The sequence below is a fragment of the Pagrus pagrus genome (genome assembly GCF_965226575.1).
Source record: "Pagrus pagrus genome assembly, chromosome: 4".
Taxonomy (NCBI): Eukaryota; Metazoa; Chordata; class Actinopteri; order Spariformes; family Sparidae; genus Pagrus; species Pagrus pagrus.
This window is the reverse complement of record NC_140188.1, coordinates 34,102,193-34,124,774: the sequence shown is the minus strand read 5'-3', so window position 1 is coordinate 34,124,774 and position 22,582 is coordinate 34,102,193. Positions and strand designations below refer to the sequence as shown.

Below are 22,582 nucleotides of genomic sequence, written 5' to 3'. Positions count from 1 at the left end.
AGAAGTGAAGTCAGTGACATGCAGAGATGGGGCATGTATACAGGCATAATGTATACAGATGGAGAGGAGAGGTGGAGAGAGAAGCTCAGTGTGTCATTTGTCCCCCGGACTGGGCCTATAGCAGCATAACTAAGAGCTGGTCCAAGACAGGCCTGGGCCAGCCCCAACTATAAGCTCTATCGAAAAGGAAGGTCTTAAGTCTACTCTTAAAGGTAGAGAGGATGTCCGCCTCCCGGACCAAAACGGGAAGATGGTTCCACAGAAGAGGAGCTTGATAACTGAAGGCTCTGGCTCCCATTCTGCTTTTGGAGACTTTAGGAACTACAAGTAATCCTGCGTTCTGGGAGCGTAATGCATCGAAAAGGAAGGTCTTAAGTCTACTCTTAAAGGTAGAGAGGGTGTCCGCCTCCCGGACCAAAACGGGAAGATGGTTCCACAGAAGAGGAGCTTGATAACTGAAGGCTCTGGCTCCCATTCTGCTTTTGGAGACTTTAGGAACTACAAGTAATCCTGCGTTCTGGGAGCGTAATGCTCTAGTTGGGTAATAGGGTAGTATGAGCTCCTGGAGATATGATGGTGCCTGACCATTAACAGCTTTGTAAGTGAGGAGAAGGATTTTAAACTCTATTCTTGATTTTACAGGGAGCCAGTGCAGAGAGGCCAATACAGGAGTAATATGATCTCTTTTCTTAGTTCCTGTAAGTACACGTGCTGCAGCATTCTGGACCAGCTTGTCTTGTTTTGAAATTGCAGAGTTGCTGTTAATTTTCATTAGATTTTCATGCATTAATTTAATTAATTTAGGTGGTCGGGGGGTTTGTAAAACTGAGGCTGTATGCTGCTGAGAATGCCCAAATAATTTGCCGCACCAAGAATCTGGTGCTTGTTTCTCGGTGTGTCGCAGTTTGGTGACGTCGATGGTAAAGATGTTGGTTTAAAAGTGGTTCTTGTGGTGATACTCATGGTAGGTGTGCAGCTGCAGAGACACCATGAGCAGTGCTGTCTCAGGGCTGCATTAATTGACCAATTAGAGCAGACTGGGCTTTTCAGGAAGGGGGACTTAAGGTGGACTGAACCTTTCAGAGGGTGAATTCGGTGCTGCAGCAATGGACAGTAAGAGAAAAAAAATTTGTTTTCTCACCATTAGAGCATGTACAGATGCAGTCTCTTAAAACTTCCCGTTCTTCCTTGACAGGGCCCTAACCAGCCCATGACGGGTCCGTGCTCGGACCTGGAAGAGTCTTTGACTGGAATGAGATCACCTGAGATGACATAGTGAACTGGGGGCCAAATCATAATGCCCTAAACCAGTTGAAATGGTTTATCTATCCACCAGGAGGAGCAGTGGTTATGGAAGCTGAAGCATTACTTCAGCATGAAATCAGCTGTTCTTAATGTATCATGGGCATACAGTATTTGGCGTGTGTGAGAGAGTGTGATTCCCACACAGAGCATATTTAATGATTATTAGGCTATCATATCATGAGGTCATTATTAATTATTTAACAGGAATGAAAAATCTGCGTGCAGCTGACTGCTAGACCACGCTGTAAGGTGTGTGCGGAAATCCAAGAGCAACGTTTTTTTGCCACAGTGAAAATGTTATTTTTGAAAGGCTATACGCCAACAAATATGGATTGAAGCAGAATATTTCGTGAGGTACAAACATGTTGTGGATTTTGGAAAGTACTACATCGATCTTTTTTCAATATATTTTGACTGTTGGACTTTTCAAGTGCTCTGAAATTATTAGAAATGTTCATTACACGACTCAGAAGTGATCCCACACAAAACAAAACAAAGACAAAAACATTTGCTAATTTTTTCCATCTTTCCGCAAATGTGCAAGGCACATTAGAGCAATTTTTGGTGAAGCGATGATGATATCCAGTCCCTGCCTTGAATGCTCCATAGATCGTGGGATTTCCCAAACTGAACCAATACTGCACATATAAACACAAAAATGCTTAGCTAGCTTGACGGTGTTATAACTAAAACACCTGCTGAAGAATAATATTTTCCAAGGACAGATTTAGGTAGGCTACTACATATCTGCAGACTTCATGTGAAGTAACGTCATAGTGTTAAAAATTCAAAAAGCTGAAACATAGGGAAAAAATATCGATGTAATCATTTCCAAAATCCACAATATGTTTTAACCTAAACAAATATTCAGTTTCAGTATGTGTTAAATCACAAAAAACCTCATGATGTGGAAGTTAATCTTTAAATATGCTTGGTCCATGATCATATTTGTATTATGGAAGTATTTGGTCTGAATATTTCAATGGGTGTGGGTGGTAACAAGACACATAAACTATTACGCTCAGGTGACACATTTCAGCAGAAATGATTGCCATTGTACTGTAAAAAAATTGTTTCTGATATTTTTATAAGAAATTCCTCACGCAGTGGCAGATGATAAAAGAGTTGCAATCAGTTTATAAAAGTGTGTTCTCAAACATCCTCTGCGTATCTTGGGAGGTTTCAGAGGCCAAACACATCATTAGCATTACAGTTCATCTCTTTGTTCTTATTCATTGGACATCCCAACAGGTCCCCCACACTCATCTGGCACTGCAGGGCTGTTGAATCAACTAGAGGATTTTGTCCCACATTTTGTCAGTGTGCGTCCACAGACACAAAGAGCACAGACAGACTTGGAAAGCGAGGGCCGCCACGCACGCTCTCTAAACTCCGCTCAACCTGGCAGCGCACATAAAGCAAGAATCTGTCACTATTCATCCCCTAACATGCTATGAGGAACATTTTTTTTTTTTTCGATTTTATATGTATGCCTAAACAAACTAAATAACCACACTGTCTTCGTTTTCATGACTGAATAAACTGAATAAACAAATGGTCCATTTCTGAATAACACATATCATATTCTTGAATTAAAACTATTATTATATTGATGCAAGGATGAATTCATTTGAATAACTTTATGTACTGCTGGGTAGCTTAATCTATAATAATATAACCTAGCTACAACTTTAGATTATTGTTATAAAATATAAATGAACTAAGTGTTTTGGCCGTTTTACTAGTTCCTAAGTGAAGCCACTTAGCCGGCGGGGTGTCTTTCAGTCTGTCAACATCACAGGCAAATGGTGGCTGCCAGTCCGGAGGTGGTCGGACCTTTCAGATGCCAAAACAAGTTCATTGTATGAAGGCGATGTAACTGCAGCAACGCTACTGCTTTGTGGTAGCATTTTTACATCACCCGCAAGGACTCGTTTACGGCACCGGTCGCCCGGGAGTAAACAGAGGCAAAGCAGCATGGCGGAGACGGAGGAGAGCGCAATGGAAGACGAAAATAACTTTACTAGTTACATTACATCAGACGCGGATACAGAAGCAGAACCCAGCCACGAGGCCTACTGGCTGTCCTACCCGGTAAAAGATCTTTATTTTTTTATATTTACATAAAAGCTTGGAATAGTTTTTGTTTACAAATTCTTATTTGTTGTGACAGTCCTGCAAAAAATCACAAATTAAAGGAGAAAGTGCCATTCATTTGCCTTTCATTCACATGGTTATCAAAAATAGTGCTGAGATGTGATTGATTTGAATATATATATATAATTTGGAGAAAAAACACTATATCGGGATATATATCGTTATCGGGATATAAAATTAACTATATCAAGATATAACATTTTGTTCATATCGCACAGCAATACCAGTGGCCTCAAAAACAGGGTGCTCAGGGAAATGAACTAATGCAGCTGAGGTTGAGTCGCTCCGCATGCTATGATGGCGGACATAGAAGCCATGTACCATCAAGTAAGAGTTTCAAAAGAAGACACAGACCTGCTATGTATCTTGTGGTGGTCGCCACCTCATCTGCCAACTGTGCAAACTTCGCCTTGAGGAGAACAGCAGAAGAAAACAGAACTGGAGCTTCACCTGAAGCCGTGGAAACAGTACTCAGGAACTTTTATGTTGATGACTGCTTAAAGCCGGTAGCAGTGACCCCGACGCCATCTTCTCATGTCCCTGTGCTGCTCAGGAGGCTTTCGTCTTACAAAATGTTCAAGCAACAGCCAAGCTTTCTTGTGGAGTGTTCCAGTCAGTGAGAAAGCCAAGGAGGTTAAAGATTTAGACCTGGCTAAAGATACTCTCCCTGCAGAAAGAGCTCTTGGTGTGTTGTGGTGCATAGTGTCGGACTGTTTCAAGTTCAGAGTCAACATCAACAGGAAAGTGGTCACCAGAAGAGGAGTTTTGTCAGTTGTGAGTTCCATATGTGACCCACTAGTATTCCGAGCTCCAGTTGTGCTTACCGCCAGGATCTTTCTGCAGCAAGTATGCAAGAAAAAAGCTAACGTGGGATGAGGAAATCCCTGACAGGCTTGCACAGTGCTGGAACACTTGGATCATTCAACTGCCTCAGCTCTCCAACTTTCAAGTGAGGAGATGTATTAAGCCAGAAGGATATGGGACAGTGTCGTTCCTGAAACTAAAAAACAGCAAAGACTGTGTGCATTGGGCCTTCATGATAGCAAAGTCACAGGGTGGCTCCCTTGAAGCAAACTACTATCCTACGCATGGAGCTAACAGTGGCAGTTGTGACTGGCAACATGGATAAAATGTTAAGAAAGGAGCTCCAGCTTGAACTACAAGATTCCTTCTTTTAGACTGACAGCACTGCTGTATTAAAGTACCTACTAACGAGGCCCTATGTCTAAAAACCTTTGTGGCCAACAGGGTTGCAGTCATCAGAGAAGCAACAAATGTGGAGCAATGGCAATACATCAGTACGAAGGAAAACCCAGCTGACTGTGCTTCACCTGGGCTCACCGTGAAGAATTAATGCACAGATGCAGTGAGCAAATTGATTAACTACTATTCCACTTGGCATCATCTAAAGAGAGCCATCGCGTGGATGCTCAGACACAGTGAAGGGCGTAAAAGGCAAGAGTCAAGAGCTGAAGGCTGCAACTCTGCACCTGGATGCTGGTACAGGCAAGCAAGTGACTGATGTGAAAAGAGAGATGCAGCATACAAAACGTTCAAACAAAGATCGTTCACTTTTGTCAATGGCTCAGGTTCCAGGCAGAAACTTCTGCGCTGGAAAAAGAAAAACAACTGGTGAAAGTAGGGCTGGGCGATATAATCGATGAATTTGAGTTTGTGGTTTAGGAAGATTTTTAAAAATGAAAATCAGTTTTCTCCGCAGCCGCTCTCCATGGGCTACCGTAGTTCATAGTGGGTTCTCCCCTCCCCCCGCCAATAACTTCCCACAGAGAGACAAACAACATGGCAGCAAGCAAAGAGTTTGTTCCCAAAAAAGGCACAGTCTTGTCAGTAGTTTGGAACTGGTTTGGTTTTGTGGCGTCAGACCCCAAACAAACCACGGTCCACTGCAAACTTTGTTTAAAGGCTGTTGCAACTAAAGGAAGCATCAACCAGTTTATTTCAGCATCTCAAACAGAAGCATGCAGCAGAGTGGGACACATGTTGTTCACTATGAGATGCATAAGACTGCTACAGCCCACAAACACCTGCTAAAAAGCAGCCAGCATTCGCAGGATCATATTTATCATTATATCCTATAGGACAAGAAAGTGGCCCGGTGGGCAGCTATTACAGATGCAGTCACGTTGCATATCGCTAAAGATATGGTGCCAATATATACAGTGGAGAGGCCGGGGTTTATCCACATGCTAAAGGCTTTGGACCCCAGGTATCTGCTACCAAGCCACAAATATTTTGCAGAAGTTGCCTTGCCTCACCTGTACTAATGTACAAATGAAAAGATCACTAGAGAGCTGGAGGGGGTGTCGCTTTACTCCACTACAACAGACCTATGGTCCAGCCGAACCATGCAGCCCTACATGAGTTTTACGGTGCATTTTATCAATGACTACTGGGCTCTGTGTCTGGCTCTGTGTCTGGCTCTTAATGTTTTTAATGAAAGTTATGTTTGCACTTTATCAATCCCAATGGGGAAATTGATCAGTTTTTATGATAGCATGCAATCTGACATGTTAAATTTATGTTTAGTTGTTTTAAAGTTGTTTTATCAAAAAGGGTTAGGGTTAGGGACACATGTTTTTTTTCAAGAGGAGGCACAAGGATGCATAAGTATTGATCTTTGAAATATCAGCCGGGTCGTAGATAAATCGCTGCCCCATATGATCAACTTGCACATTGAAAAGTGAGCTGTTCACATGTCAATGTGCTTGTTTATTATTATTTTTGGCTCTTAGTAGGCATGCCATATGTTGAGTAATTATAAGCCCTCTTGCCTTATAATTAGGGGCCAGAATTATAAGAGCCCCTTAAGTGCACATTGTGTTTTGTAATATGTTATTAAGTTATTCATTTTCAATTATAACCTCAGTTAATACAATAGATGTTTACCTTTAAATTTGTTGCTATGTGATCTAAGTTTCAAAACAAATCCTTTTTTTCACTGTAGGCTATATTTAACATATTTGTCTGAATTTTTGATACGAGCATTCTACCTATCCAAACACAGCCAAAGTAACGTTCTTATATCTGCTGGTGCTACTACTCTTTCCTGTTCAGGTTTCTCTTCATTTCAATGAACACTCTGGCAGATTGTGTTGTTGAATGTAAATGTGATTCTGAAAGTAGTAAGAAGCCTTAATGAGAGAACCATGAGGGTCAACAATTGCTGTTTTTAAATCCCTGTGTCAGAGTTAAAATGTCCTTGAAAGCAACACTAGGTAGTTTTTCGACCTTAAAATAATGTTTCTTAACTCAGTTAAGTGGTATAAAAACGGTTAAAAGGATGAATGGTGAAGTCTCTGCAGCCTGAGGGGGGTCGCGCCGGCAGAAACCGCACTGTGTAACTTGGGGCACTATTTGTCCACAGTTTATAACCGTAATAAAGCCGGGAGATAATCTAATGCTGTCCGTTTCGATAGCTTGCACGTTTTCATATAGTCACTGTAAACGATGACTAACTTACAAAACACTATAAACGTCTTGTCTTGAAAAGTTGCAGATTCATTAGTTAATGCAGATAATCAACGTAATTGTTGAACAGTGTGGTCGGGAGGTAACATTAGGCTATTGTTGTTATCGGTAACGTTAGCATGCTACTTACTGTTGTCGTACCGAGTTGGTTGTAGTTATTACACCAAACACAATGTCAACTTGCGATTGTATTTAGTAACTCCCGAAAACATAGTTATATTTTCAGACGTTACTAAACACATTCACGCCCAAGCGTCGTGTTTTGGAAGTAACTTAGTCGGTGCAATCACTATAACCAACTCGGTATGAGAATAATTCTAGCATGCTAATGTGATGTGCAGCCTATATGCTAACAAACCACAAACTGCTATCTCTGAATCTAGCTTGTTGTTGTCACTCGATTGAGGTGTTTTCAGATGATTTTGTGATTCGCCGGCTCCGTCAACAAATTCACGTGTATTCATTTCCACAGGGATGCTCATACAGCGACAGTATTTACGACACTGGTAACAGACAATTGTGCTTCTCAACCAGCTGGGGGTAGTAATGAGTCCAAACTACCGAGTGTTGCTTTAATACAGCAAACATAGAGTCTCAGCTCAGCAGCTAAACTTACCTTTGACCTGTCTCACAGAGCTCAGGTTCTTTTCAAAGCCATCGTCAAACTTGGGATTAGTGACAGGCTCAAAGTCACTGGTGTAAACACGGCCAGAGGATGTGGTGTAGCAGCATTTGCACATGCATGTATGGTAGCGCAGTCGACCCTCATCCAGGTAAGGGTGTGCCAGGGCATCCTTTGCTGAAATCCTCTTCAACTGGATACCAAACACACAAGTTACATATGAATAACAAGAGTATCAACTACATTTCGTCTTCAAATGAAACTCAGCCTAGGAATGCATAGAAACGTTTTTCTTATACAAAGGGATAGTATAAAAATAATTGATTAGAGGGTAAAAACCTTATCTTTGACCTTTTACCTCCCTAACTGCGATGAGTAAAATTACTGAGGAGCACAGTGAATACGTTTTTCATTCCCCAACGCCCCCTGTAATATTAAGCTCATACGAATGAGGCTTCAGTCTACCTTTGTCAACAGAGTTCAAATAGTCTTCTATGTTTTCCTCCAATGATTTTCTTCTGTGAATCTGTTCACACACAACATCTATTGCACATGTCTGTCCTCCCTCCCCCATTGCTCTTCCTGAAATTTCTGCTGCACAGATTGAAAAGCCCCTTGGGGCAAATTGTTGTTTGTGATATTGGGATTTATATTTAAAACTGACTTGACTTCCTTCGTTGCTTGCTTTTAACAGATCTTTTTCATGTTGTACAGTACATACTAGTTATCATACTTCAGTGACTCACTGAATGGGTTACCTTCATTATCAAAACATATATGCAAAACTATGTATCACTGAATGACTCACCGGATCAAACACCAGCATCCTACAGAGGAGGTGGACAGCTTCATGGGTTGCTTGGCTAGACAGTGTGTACAGAACAGGAAGAGATGGCTGCCGACAAAACAAACATCACAACATCAACCATCCTCTCCTGTCTCTTGCCGCTTCTGGTATATCTAAACACACATGTACTGTATATCAAACACTATGTTTTCATTTGTTGTGTTTCTTAAAAATGTGCCATGAAACATAGCTTTTGTGCCAGCACAATGTGGGTGATGTGGAACATTGTAAGCCAATTTAAACATGAATGCAAAGAATCTGATTCTCAAACAATAAGCTCTGCTATTGTTAAACAACAAACAATATATACTCAACTTAATTGCTAAGCATCATGGATACACAGTGTTTTCTGACTGTAAAATTAAGTGTTCAATTTCAAGATAACTTGGTACCAGATATCTTAAAGGTAAACCCATAATTCACACTTCAAACAAACTTCAGGACTTTTCTACATACATAGAACCGTTTCTGAGTAATCATAAAGATATTTATAGATTTTACCTCTGACCACAGTAAGGACAAATCAATGGGCAAAATCACTTGGAGGACATTCAAAAAAAGGCCCTCCTCCAGAAAGTGGTCTGCACTGATGCTAAAACTAGCCAGCTCTTGTGAACCGAGCAGAAGACAGTCTGTATTCTAGCACTACTGTCTGTTGTATTTCAGCGGAAACAAATTGATTTCAGGCAAGAATCAAATACTCCTACAACAACTACTACTACTACTAATAATAATAATAATAATAATAGCAATACCACTAATTTAATTTGCCCTTATTAAAAATATTCAACCTATCTATTTATATTCCAATGAACATAAAACTGAAGAGCAAAACTATACATTTGATTTATAAATGGTTGCATCAGACAACTAATTTATACACACCCATTTGAAAATCTTGCTAAGTCGTGCTGTGTCCAAACATTGGATGGCTTGAGAGAGCTCAACTGCCCTCTGACATCCAGGCTAAGCAGCGATTCTCTGGCTCTGCCAATGTGTAGATTCTTTTACAAATCTTCCTTAAACATAATACTGCTGTTTTGGTTCTACCCACATTGTTTTGTTTTTGTCAAAACAACAAGCATTTTAAATCCTGTTGGCCAAAACAAACAAACCAAAAAAAAAATTGTATCGTTTCATCTTTTCAGACAGACAGTTGGGACGGCTCTATCACAAAAATAGATTGCCTACCTGTTTGTGAGGTCCTCTGAGAATGTGTTCACGAGCGCCTTCACACGCCGTCCTCATGGCCTCCATAGAGGGAGTCCCCAACAGGTCAGTGATTAAATCCAGCTACAAGCCAACAAGGAAAAAAAAACAAAAAAAAACACATCACTGACAACAGACTAAGATAGTGAGGTAGCAGGTCGTTTGTCTTTAAGAACAGGGCATTTCTTTTATCTATAGCAATGAGGAGTAACATAGAGGCATCCAAGAATACAATATTCTATGTCTTTAAAAAAACACAATATAAACTTTAATTAACTTTAGTGAAGCTCCACTTACATTTCTCTAACATAGCTGCATCCTACAGTAGGTACTACTTCGTTGTGGCCGAGTTCACGCGTGAGAATCACGCGAGAATCACGCACCTTTTTAGTGGAGGATCAATTGTGTTTTATGAGAAGCGGCAATGTGCCCAAACAACCACCAGGTGGCATCTGTGAGCAGGAGGACGACAACATGCAGCAGCAGGGAGCAGTGACCATGAATGGGAATGGACAGAGTTGCCTGATTTCTGTTTCTGTTCGTTGTTGCTTAAATACAAGAATGTAGCTAATAATGCCTCACCCACTCCACACCTCATTCCAACTCCTTCCTTCAGCCTGTCACTACAGGGTCCCTCTAGCAAGGACAAACTTAGTGAAAAAAATCATTCATCTCATCCACCATCAACATCATCAACAACTCATTATGAAGCCTTTTAAATGTCTTTTAAGGTCTTATTCTTTGTATTTTGTATTTATCGGTGATATTCCCATTTTATGTTTATCTGTTTTCGTTTTGCTTTTATGTTTAACTGTGGTCTTTTTTTGTGCACACGTCAAAGACCCTAAAGACATCTGCGGTTGTGATTTTGCTTGCTCGCTGCAGCCACGGCTAATAAGAGGAGGCAGAAACAATTACGCACAGCCTACAGAAGTTTCAACGTCCATATAAGCATTTAAGAAATGATTCTTCTGCTGGTATGAGTTCGAATCTCAGTATAGGCAGTACCTTTAGTTAATGTGTTTTCTTTTCTCATCATCATTATGATCACATATAGCTCCAAGTTTGAGCAAATAAATGAGCAAATGAGCATTAATTCTCCGCCGGGCCACGGCACCAGCTTTCCTGCTTGTGTACATAAAATACATTTAATTCTGACACCACAACTGTAGCGTACCGAATATCAATAGATGATAACCAGAAAAAAAACGTTCTATTGATCTGATTCACCGGCTTCATGGACGTCGGAACTATTTTCTGAGAGGGGGGGCGGGGGAAGCACGCACTTTTATCAATGATTAAGGATTTGATTTGAAGTTATTTTATAATGGCGTGCAGTTATAAGAGAACTAGATGGATGAACACGGCATCTTTATTGTTAAGAAAATGAAACTTTGATCACTAAATCAAGCCATTTAAGGAACATAACAGCATTGGCGGCGTTTCCCAGATTCGATCGTTCTTAAGGACTTAAGAAGGCTCTTAAGAAGGGTTCGGCTAAGAAGGAGCGCTAAGATACGGGTGTTTCCCAGACGCGTTCTTAACTGCCTTCTTAGGAGAACCTTAAGATCAAGCCAAAGAAGCTTCTTAAGAAGCTCTTAGTGGGAGCTGTCCACCGCGGTGCTGCTGAAACTGAATCAATCGATGCCAGGCAAATCGATCACCCACCTCTTTATCAGCGCATAAGTCCCACACAGCGCCCCGTGGTCCCCCCACACAGGTGATTAGGCTACGCATGTATCGTGTGTGTGTGTGGGCGGGGTGTGGGTGCGGGTGTGTGTGTGGGTGTGTTGACCACCGCGTAGTGCTTTCTACCGATCCAGCACGGATCCACCAGGGAGGGATTGTGGATTGGAATGAGGGTGCCATCCATGGCATGGCGCAGGAGAATCGGTGTCACAGCTGCCACACTCCGTGACACCGATGCCTTGCTGAGGCCAGTGCCATCCCCCACCACCTCCAGGAAGCTCCCCACTGCGTAAAAACGCAGCGCAGCCAGGAGCTGCACCTCCGGGCTGAGGGAAAAATTGCAGCGGGTTGCTCTCGGAATGTGTGGAGACACCGAGTGATCAGCCGTTGGATCTCCGCACGGGGCAGCCGGTACTTTGCCTGGACAGCCCGGTCTGACAGCGTGTCCAGTGGGGAGAAGTGCTGACGCACGTATGCATTTATGTAAACCGTCTGGCTTCGCGCATGGCGACGCTGTTGGTTCGCAGCGAGAATGTGCTGTATTGTAGCCATGGTTTCTCACACGCGCGGACTTTGGCAACGCATTTATATAGAGTAGCAGGTGAAGCCTCTCTGGATGAGGTTCAGCTGAGTTTAATTACATCTGTTTCCTTGATATCTGTGAAATGCCACAGGGTTGTTGTATTTTTATGTGTAGTACTATAAACTCATATATGCAGATGTGTGTGGAAAACTTAAACGTGTAATTCAATAAAACGTTTTTTTTTTTCTTCTTCTATTAACCTATGTTTCTTGCGCCAGTGGTCCGCAGCTATGAGCGCATTTCAACATTGAGCATTGTTTTATTATTTCGAAAAGTGGAGGATACAAATTTCCCTGACGCGGCTTGATCACTGAGCATTTGGTCACTAAGAAGGCTGTTAAGAGTGGGTCAGCTCGATCTTACATTTCCTTCTTAGTGAAAGATCTTCTTAAGCTAAGAGCGACTCTGGGAAACACATCCTTCTTTCACAGCGTTCTTAAGAGCGCTCCTAAGAAGATCTTAGCACTTAAGAGCTTCTTAACGAATCTGGGAAACGCGGCCATTGGCAGGGCCAGACACAGCTTAATGAGCTTCTCCACCTCCGAATGCAGGATGGACACATCCTGGATGGAGCTTACTTCTCGTCCCCTACACACATTCCTCAGTATGGGGGAATGCAAATGTTAAGGCATCTGGAACAAGTTCGCTTAACTGGAAAGACCACATCCATCCCCCACACTTTTGAAAAGCTTGCTACGCCAGCGCCCCCACCCCCACCCCCACCCCCGCGCGCTGAGGACAGCAAAGAGGTCTGCAACAAATATATTGATCACTTGGCCAAGGGATCTGCTCCTGCAGGGAGACTGCTTCAGGGACTCACTCCGCTTTAAATAACCTTCTGTATATCCGACTACTGTGAAGCTGCTGATTATGTATTTTAATAAAGCTAGAGAAAACTGTCTGACATGACGTGGCGTCATTCTTCTTTCTATAAGCCTGTTGTAGAAAATATAAGGAATAGAAAGCGCAAATATTTGTGTTAAATTCTGACACCACAACTGAAAGAAAGAAAGCAGCCGGTGAATCAGATCAATAGAACATTTTTTTTTTCTGGTTATCATCTATTGATATTCGGTACGCTACAGTTGTGGTGTCAGAATTTAATGTATTTTATGTACACAAGCAGGAAAGCTGGTGCCGCGGCCGGCGGAGAATTAATGCTCATTTGCTCATTTATTTGCTCAAACTTGGAGCTATATGTGATCATAATGATGGTGAGAAAAGAAAACACATTAACTAAAAGTACTGCCTATACTGCGATTCAAACTCATACTAGCAGAAGATTCTGCTTACTGAGGGAGCTGCTCTACCAGGGGAGCTATACATCAGTCATAACACACATCAGCGTCTGGACATACGTGCTGCTGTCGTGTCTTCAACCTAAAAACTGATCTTTATACATTTTTTCGTTAATTACAAATCCTCTCTGAATTATGGAGCTGATAAGAATCATTTCTTAAATGCTTGTATGGACGTTGAACTTCTGTAGGCTGTGCGTAATTGTTTCTGCCTCCGCTTTTTAGCCGTGGCTGCAGCGAGGGAGCGAGCGAAATCACAACCTCAGATGTCTTTAGGGTATCAGATTTTATTATAGGCTATTCTTATATTTAAGCAACATCCAGTCAGGCCGTGATATAGGCTCACGGGGGCGGACTGGGACAATAATTCAGGTCGGCAATTTTACCAGTAAACAAATGTTCCTTAAAAAACAACTATTGTCCATATTTTAGCTCTACTGTAAAACAAAGAAAGCACAAGTGATTATCCAAGGTCACCCAGATAATTGAGGTGTCCCACCGCTGTGAAACAATCAGTCTGAATCAATCTGATACGGTTTAGCAGTCCCCCTCTCCATTCACTCTACCTGTAGCCTAAAACAGTGCCACTCTCCATTGCAGCTACATTGTGGTCAAATGTGGAATTGTCCCAAAATCGTTTGAGCTGCAATTCAGTACTATGCTTCCACCTAGTGGCTACAGTTGTCACTTACATTTCACGCGTTGCGTGAATCTCGCTCCCCGCGAGTGAAATGGCCACTTTGAAGTAGTACCTACTGTATCTACATGGATTAAAGCAAAAAAAAAATCTTTTGACTGAAATGTTTTTTCGAGCTGTAGCCAAGTCATATTCCCAATTTGTAATTTGTGAAACATGTTACAGGGCATTTTACTTGACACGTGCTAAAAAAATAAGATAAGATTTACAGCCGCAGACATCAAGTTTAAATATTTGACCAACAGTGTTTTACAGGATGATCTGAACAGCTGTTCTATTCACACTTAAAATGTTTTTTGTCTTTTCAATGTAATTTTCAATCTATGAAATCAATCTGTGCCTTTTTTTGCCAAGCTTCTCTCAAGTTTTACTCTTTCAAATAATCAACCACCTACAGAACTTTTCAGTACGCTATTTTTCTACTTCCTTTTCTCATCATCAATATCATTAATTATTATTATTAATAATTTTGTTTAAAGTGAGCCTCTTAATGTTTAACAGAAAAATACATCATACAAACAGCAACTTTTGCAGCCTTGTCAGTCTGATGGCGAGTTATCACTTTCTGTCATCACTAACATACTGTTAATAATCAAAGAAGCTCTGAGGCTTTGTTCTATATGTTATAATACAAGATTTCAGCATTGAGCTACAATCAGGCAACATTCATGATTTTGTACAGTCAGACTAACCACAAACTTCTTATTGATGATCATTATAAAGTTTCAGGGCGTTCCTGTAACCATGGTAACTCACGGTGCCAGAGGGGAGGGAGAGACGCTGAATGAAGCCGTTTACACAGATACACTGCAGACAAAGTGCAGACTATAGTTGTTATTTCACACATGTAGCACACAACAGGAGCCTCTCCGTGTCAGACGAGTTCTCACGTGCTGACTAAACTCAGCTGATAACGTAGCAGCGCGACGAGTCCTTGCTAGCTAAGCAGCTAAACTTTAGCGCCGCTCCGTGTTGAGATCCCGCCCTGTGTGGGTCACTACACTGTCATTGGTCAGGCGCGCACACGCTGTTAATTCAATGCTGTCACTCAATTGGCTGTAGAGTGTGACAATCTGTCAATAAATATCAGCCAACAGTTCTCCTCCGATCTACATTGATCTCACGTTGTCTCTGTGAAGTTTGAATGACGGAAATCCGTCGTAGCGACGGAGAACTTTAATCCATGTACCTAGAATGTTTTTGTATATCCATAAATTACTCTTTAATGACACTGAATATTGACAAGCGCCATTATCATGAAAACATGTCAAATACCTCAAACTCATTCCACTGTCTCTATTTCTATTCATATCTCTATCTGCAATGTGATTACCCTTTATACTGTTAATTGTTTGGTGTTTTCTCATTTGTATATTCCTATGTTAGTCATTTTTATCTCTAACAATATAATACATTTGCACCTTTATGCACAGTATATTTTTTATATACTTTTATATACACTTGCAACTTGTAAGATTGTAACTGGCACCATATACTTTCACCAATGTTGTTCACCAATTTGTACTTTGAATACTTTTTGTCTCATATTTGTATTTACTCAATCTACATTCCCAAATAGAAGCAGTTATCATAATGGGAAAGATCTAGAGAACTGGCCAGCACAAATACAAGCCAGTCACGAATAAAGGCTGGTTAAAAACATTGAGCATGGTAAATTTACCTGTACTCATGGCTCGTGTTGAATTCAGTATAATGTATAAGTATAATATAGTATAATCCATGGCTCTATTTCTATCAGCACAACAACAGCGTCATGTCATTACTCACCGCTCTGCTGAGAAAACTTTCTCTTTTTCAAAACAAATAAGTTTTTCATTCACCGATTTTGTTGTACGTTTTACAGTTAAATTACCATTGATTAAACTCAGTATTTTCTGCCAGTAAGTCTAAACCTTACTGGGAACATGTATGTTCTTTAAGCTACTGAAAGGCTTTTAATGTCAAATATCTATGCAGGAAATGTTGACTTTCATTGATGGTAGATAGTGATGGAAAAACTGCAAAATGGAAGTGGCTGGAAATAATTTGTCAGTAATTAGTGTTGAGGATATGCACATTGTCCTGAATTTATCAACAGGTGGAATCACTGAGAAAGAGTTGAGGATGCATAAACAGTAAATGAAAAACAGGACCATATTTTCACACAGAAAATATGGAGGCTTCTTAAAAATACAGTGATATACAGTACAGTGGGGACCACATTGAAAACTTATGATATTGTCACTCAAACCTCAAAATAATCAGAAAGTTTTAGTTTTCAGCAAGTAAATGAAGTGTTAGAAGTCAAATTGTTGTTCTGAGCAAAGAGTGGCTTTCTGAGTGTCAAATCATAGCAAGACTCAAGGTTTCTAATGGGGCAGTGCAAAACTGGATCAGTTTCTTCTGGAAGAGAGATGCTACATCCTCTGGTTTGATCTTTGTGGAGAAGGATTCAAACTGCAGCAGGATAATGAGCCCAAATACACCTCAAAGCTTTGACAGAACCACCTGAAGACCAAAGAAGACCAAGGAGTCCTGACTATCATGGGCTTTCCTCCTCAGTCACCTGACCTCAATCCCATTGAATATTTATGGGGGCACTTGAGGACTGAGAAAGCCAAGCATTATGTGACATCACAAGACGTTTTGTGGAACACTGTCAAATCATGCTGGGATAACACGAGTCAGCAGGTTTTGCACAGACTTGTGGAGTCCTTGCCAGCTCAAGTGCATGCTGTCATTAAAGCAAAAGGGGGACATATTAAATACTGAAATATTCTGAAATTCAGTTTTCAGATATTAAACTTTTCACTCAGACTGATATTGGCCGCGTTTCCCAGATTCGTTAAGAAGCTCTAAAGTGCTAAGATCTTCTTAGGAGCGCTCTTAAGAACGCTGTGAAAGAAGGATGTGTTTCCCAGAGTCGCTCTTAGCTTAAGAAGATCTTTCACTAAGAAGGAAATGTAAGATCGAGCTGACCCACTCTTAACAGCCTTCTTAGTGACCGAATGCTCAGTGATCAAGCCGCGTCAGGGAAATTTACATCCTCCACTTTTCGAAATAATAAAACAATGCTCAATGTTGAAATGCACTCATAGCTGCGGACCACTGGCGCAAGAAAGGTTAATAGAAGAAGAAAAAAAACAACGTTTTATTGAATTACACGTTTAAGTTTTCCACACACATCTGCATATGAGTTTATAATACTACACATAAAAAACAACAACCCTGTGGCATTTCACAGATATCAAGGGAACAGATGTAATTAAACTCAGCTGAACCTCATCCAGAGAGGCTTCACCTGCTACTCTATATAAATGCGTTGCCAAAGTCCGCGCGTGTGAGAAACCATGGCTACAATACAGCACATTCTCGCTGCGAACCAACAGCGTCGCCGTGCGCGAAGCCAGACGGTTTACATAAATGCATACGTGCGTCAGCACTTCTCCCCACTGGACGTGCTGTCAGACCGGGCTGTCCAGGCAAAGTACCGGCTGCCCCGTGCGGAGATCCAACGGCTGATCACTCGGTGTCTCCACACATCCAGAGAGCAACCCGCTGCAATTTTTCCCTCAGCCCGGAGGTGCAGCTCCTGGCTGTGCTGCGTTTTTACGCAGTGGGGAGCTTCCTGGAGGTGGTGGGGGATGGCACCGGCCTCAGCAAGGCATCGGTGTCACGGAGTGTGGCAGCTGTGACACCGATTCTCCTGCGCCATGCCATGGATGGCACCCTCATTCCAATCCACAATCCACAATCCCTCCCTGTTGGATCCATGCTGGATCGGTAGAAAGCACTACGCGGCCGTCAACACACCCGCACCCACACCCCGCCCACACACACACACACACGATACATGCGTAGCCTAATTGCACCTGTGTGTGTGTGTGTGGGGGGACCACGGGGCGCTGTGTGTGACTTATGCGCTGATAAAGAGGTGGGTGATCGATTTGCCTGGCATCAATTGATTCAGTTTCAGCAGCACCGCGGTAGACAGCTCCCACTAAGAGCTTCTTAAGAAGCTTCTTTGGCTTGATCTTAAGGTTCTCCTAAGAAGGCAGTTAAGAACGCGTCTGGGAAACACCCGTATCTTAGCGCTCCTTCTTAGCCGAACCCTTCTTAAGAGCCTTCTTAAGTCCTTAAGAACGATCGAATCTGGGAAACGCCGCCATTATCATTTGTACTGAAAATAATGAAGGCCTGGTTCTCTCTGCAGGTGAAAAAAAAGGGCCCGACCTACTGGAACTTTTTGGCATTTCCATTTACTTTGCATGCATTTTATATTTACAGTAACGTATGTATATCTTAACTCACTATGACTAAAGTCTTGTATCATCTAATCTTATCTGAAGAGAGAGGGAACTACCTGCTGAATGGGACTTTGGGCTTGGAAGAGTATGCGTCGGCCCAGAAGCTCAGCAAAGATGCAGCCTACAGACCAGATATCGATGGAGTTGGAGTAGTGGCGGCTTCCCATTAGGATCTCAGGAGCACGGTAGTACTGTGTCACCACTTCCTGAGTCATGTGACGTGCCTCGTCTGACTCCTCCACTCGGGCCAGGCCAAAATCACAGATCTAGGAGATAGTCATTCAAATGTTAGTACAAATATTGTAATGTAATGTTCTGCTTTTTCCCCTAGCAGCTATAAACTGATAAATACTAGTGACTATTCCATAACTTCGCTATCCAATGAAAACAATCACTGTGTGTGTTAGTCATACGGCACAACAGCCACACACAGACTATACTTGAGCAGTCCACTCATGTTAATTATCAACTGCCTACATTTATTTTGGGCCATTTAAACAACAGCAGATACAGTATTCATAAAGGTAGTTTGACTTCATCCACTTTTTGTGAGTTTGCTGCAGATCTCTCTTGAAAAATGGCATACATACAGTACCTGCAAAAAAGTTTAGGATTTGTTGACACTTCTTCAATCCCGAATGGCTTAAATTCTTTCCGACTACTCGTTTCTACTGTACATAATTATAGCCCCAATGTAGATAGCCAATGCAATGCAGCTTGTTCCTTTATCCAACTTGTACAATGAACATTGAAAAAGGAAGTCGAGTGTCAGAAACAGCCTTCAAAGTAAAAGTCGGGCGTTTTGAAGCGTGTTGGCCGAGGCTGTCAGTTTAAGGAGAGCGAAATGAAATAAATACAACCTAACAACAAATAGCCTAAATAATCTAAAATTCATAACTGTTATACAGTGATATTTTCCGCCACTTTCCCACAACTGAGAGAGATAATCACCGGGATTTTCAAAGTAAACACACCGTGTTTGAGACGGAGACTGAGCCGCTGCTGCTGCAGTGGTCATGAAGTCAAACTTTTTTGTTGTTGACCTTATCCACCAAATGTCTCCAACCAAACACTGTTTAAATGTGTTGACCTGCCAGGAACGTAGTTAGCTGTTAACTTCAGAACATAGCCAATGCTAACAATGCTATTTTGTTTGCAGGTAAAGTTGCTAGCTGTTGTAGCTAAACAGCTGTTGTAACGTTATGCTAACGTTACTCGTTTGTTATTATCAGCTGTTTTGCACGTCATTTTAATATTTGTCCATCTAAATCTGTGTGAAATGCCTACAATTATGCTAGAAGTGAGTTATCTGGACCCTGCCCAGTCATATACAGTAAGTAAGGCTTAGGGGTGTTTTGATATTAATTTTGATGTATTAAAGTGTAGTGTAGTGTGGTCTGTGTTCACAAATGCAGTTACCAGCAGAAATATTCTAAATAATATAATTAATGTCATGTATCCCTATAATTAGTGAGTAAAAACTAAAGCTACAATTAATACACTGTTCATCTGTGGATGTACAGTTGACACCATCAAAATAAAGAGGAAAGATGAACCTCGGCCATATATTTCTTTATGCAGTCTTTATGTAAGACATCTGTTTTTAAACCTAACAAAATATTACCTTTTATTGCAGTTTCCAGAGGACCAGAGTGGAGAGCTTATGAGACCCTTGGAGAGGCAGATGTCTGAAAACTGCCACCAAAACCCCTTACCCAAAACCTCAGCCATCACAAGCCTGAATGATTACCCTCACGTCGGTGATTATGAAAATGCTTGAAAAGACTGGTACTGCCCCACATTAAGGCATGCATCCCTCCTGACCTCGACCAACACCAATTTGCATACAGAACCAATAGATCCACTACACAGAAAACTAACTGACAAACTACAAACACTGGGTCTGGGAGACCTTCTCTGCAGGTGGATTAAGGACTTCCTTACCAACAGTGCGTCAGGATCAGCCACCACACCTCCTCCAGCATCACTCAGCATACACTGGCCTCCCCCAGGGCTGCGTCCTTAGTCCAGCAGGACACCTCGCACCCCGGACACTCCCTGTTCCCCATCCTCCCCTCAGGCAATAACTATGTGCAAAAACTGCTGTGTTTTTATCCGTTTTTAGTAATTTATTACTGAGAAATCTATCTTTTATCTATGTGGAAGGAGTGTCGCTCACCTCAGGAGGAGTGAAGGAGTTTCAACACTGATTCAGTTTTGTATTTAAACACTGTCTTTTAATCAGAAGAGATGGTTAATCTTTGTACATTATCCACATGAAACATGTAGTAGCTCATACTGGTCCCAGAAAATGAAGTCATTTTAAATCACTGTGGTATTGTATTTGTTGTTTGTATTCATGCAGTTGGGATCCTCAACAAGTCCCGGGTCCCCCACCCCCACCCCCACTGACACTGACACTGACTCTTGCACTCCTGCACTCAAACCCACCTCTGCCCTTGAATCTTTGCATTACATTAATGCAGAATTTGTACATCCTGTATTTTTAATATCTTCTATATTTTATCTTCCGTCTTTATTTATCAGCCATCCCACACATTTTGCCTCTGTGTGTTGACTTAGACTTAGATGACTTAGATGGTCGTGCAAAACAGCTGATAATAACAAACGAGTAACGTTAGCATAACGTTACAACAGCTGTTTAGCTACAACAGCTAGCAACTTTACCTGCAAACAAAATAGCATTGTTAGCACAGGCTACGAACTAAGTTCCTGGCAGGTCAACAAATTTAAACAGTGTTTGGTCGGAGACGTTTGGTGGATAAGGTAAACAACGATAAAGTTTGACTTACTTCATGAAGACTGCAGCAGCAGCAGCTCAGTCTCCGTCTCAAACACGGTGTGTTTACTTTGAAAATCCCGGTGATTATCTCTATCAGTTGTGGGAAAGTGGCGGAAAATATCACTGTATAACAGTTATGAATTATCTAAATTATTTAGGCTATTTGTTGTTAGGTTGTATTTATTTCATTTCGCTCTCATAAAAACTGACAGCTGCGGCCAACACGCTTCAAAACACCCAACTTTTACTTTGAAGGCTGTTTCCGGCACTCGACTTCCTTTTTCAATGTTCATTGTACAAGTTGGATAAAGGAACAAGCTGCATTACACGTCTTACGACAATGAAATAGGAAATGCCCTCAAAAATGGGATGTTTCATTATACAACGTAAACAATGGAGATTCATTATACTTCATGCACAGACCCTTTAGAATCCTCCTAACTTCGGGAATATGCACAATTCCCAATTGTACAAGTACAATTTCATTGTACAAGTTGGATAAAGGAACAAGCGAACGCTTTGTGGCGCTGAATTGCATTACACGTCTTATGACAATGAAATAGGAAATACCCCCAAAAATGGGATGTTTCATTATACAACGTAAACAATGCAGATTCATTATACTTCATGCACGGACCATGCCTGCCTAGCTGCTTTCAGTGCCCTGTCCCTATCGTGGACAAGGTTATGGTGTTGCGTTATATATTCAAGACTAGATAACTTGTAGGGAGAATAAAATGAAAACAGATCAGATGAGAGAGGTCTGGCTATGCAAGACTAGACTTGACTATGACTTGAATGCCACACTTGTCAGCCTCCGGTAAAATAATAATAATAATAATAATAATAATAATACATTTTCTTTCATTTCAGCGGCTGAAAGCTCTGCTCCCCACGGTGGTGAGACGGGCAGGGGGGACAGTCAGCAGAATGGAGGAGGATGAACGGAGGGTGCGAGAGGGAGTGGCAATATGGAGAAGATTGGAAAGATATGGGGGGGCAAGATTGTGATTGGCCTTAAATGTAAGCAGAAGGATTTTGAAGTCAATGCGGGACTTGACCGGGAGCCAGTGGAGCTGCTGTAGGACGGGATTGATGTGGTGGATGGAGGGGGTTATGGTGATGACACGGCAGCTGAATTCTGGACCAGTTGAAGTTTGTGCAGGGATTTGTGGGTGAGAGGAGGGAGTTGCAGTAATCCAGGCGGGAGGTGATGAGGACAAGGATAGCAGTGGTATGTGGAGTAAGGGAGGGGCGGAGGCGGTTGATGTTGCGTAGGTGGAAGTAAGCAGACCGGGTGATGTTGTTGATGTGAGATTGGAAGGAAAGTGTACTGTCGAGGATGACACCCAGACTCTTAACCTGTGGGGAGGGGGAAACGGAGCAGTGATCAATGATTAGGGGGAAACTGTCGGTTTTGGAAAGTGTTGATTGTGTGCCAATGAGAAGAATCTCAGTTTTGTAAGAGTTGAGTTTTAGTAGATTTCAAGTGAACCAGGATTTTATTTCAGTTAAGCAGTCAGTAAGGGAGGAGGGCGGGAGGTTGGAAGTGGGCTTGCTGGCGAGGTAGAGCTGG

At 41.8% G+C, this 22,582-nt stretch overlaps 1 protein-coding gene across 1 annotated transcript in view; it reads right to left on the bottom strand.

Annotated features, from left to right (window-relative positions):
* The window catches only part of nlk2 (nemo-like kinase, type 2), a 75,527-nt gene that overhangs the window by 6,871 nt on the left and 46,074 nt on the right, over positions 1 to 22,582 (bottom strand). The window contains exons 6-9 of the mRNA XM_084351682.1: positions 18,260 to 18,469; positions 9,612 to 9,713; positions 8,382 to 8,468; positions 7,568 to 7,766 (exon numbers count right to left, since the gene is read on the bottom strand). Coding sequence (XP_084207808.1) covers positions 7,568 to 7,766; positions 8,382 to 8,468; positions 9,612 to 9,713; positions 18,260 to 18,469 — 598 coding nt within the window. The remainder of the gene's footprint in view (positions 1 to 7,567; positions 7,767 to 8,381; positions 8,469 to 9,611; positions 9,714 to 18,259; positions 18,470 to 22,582) is intronic.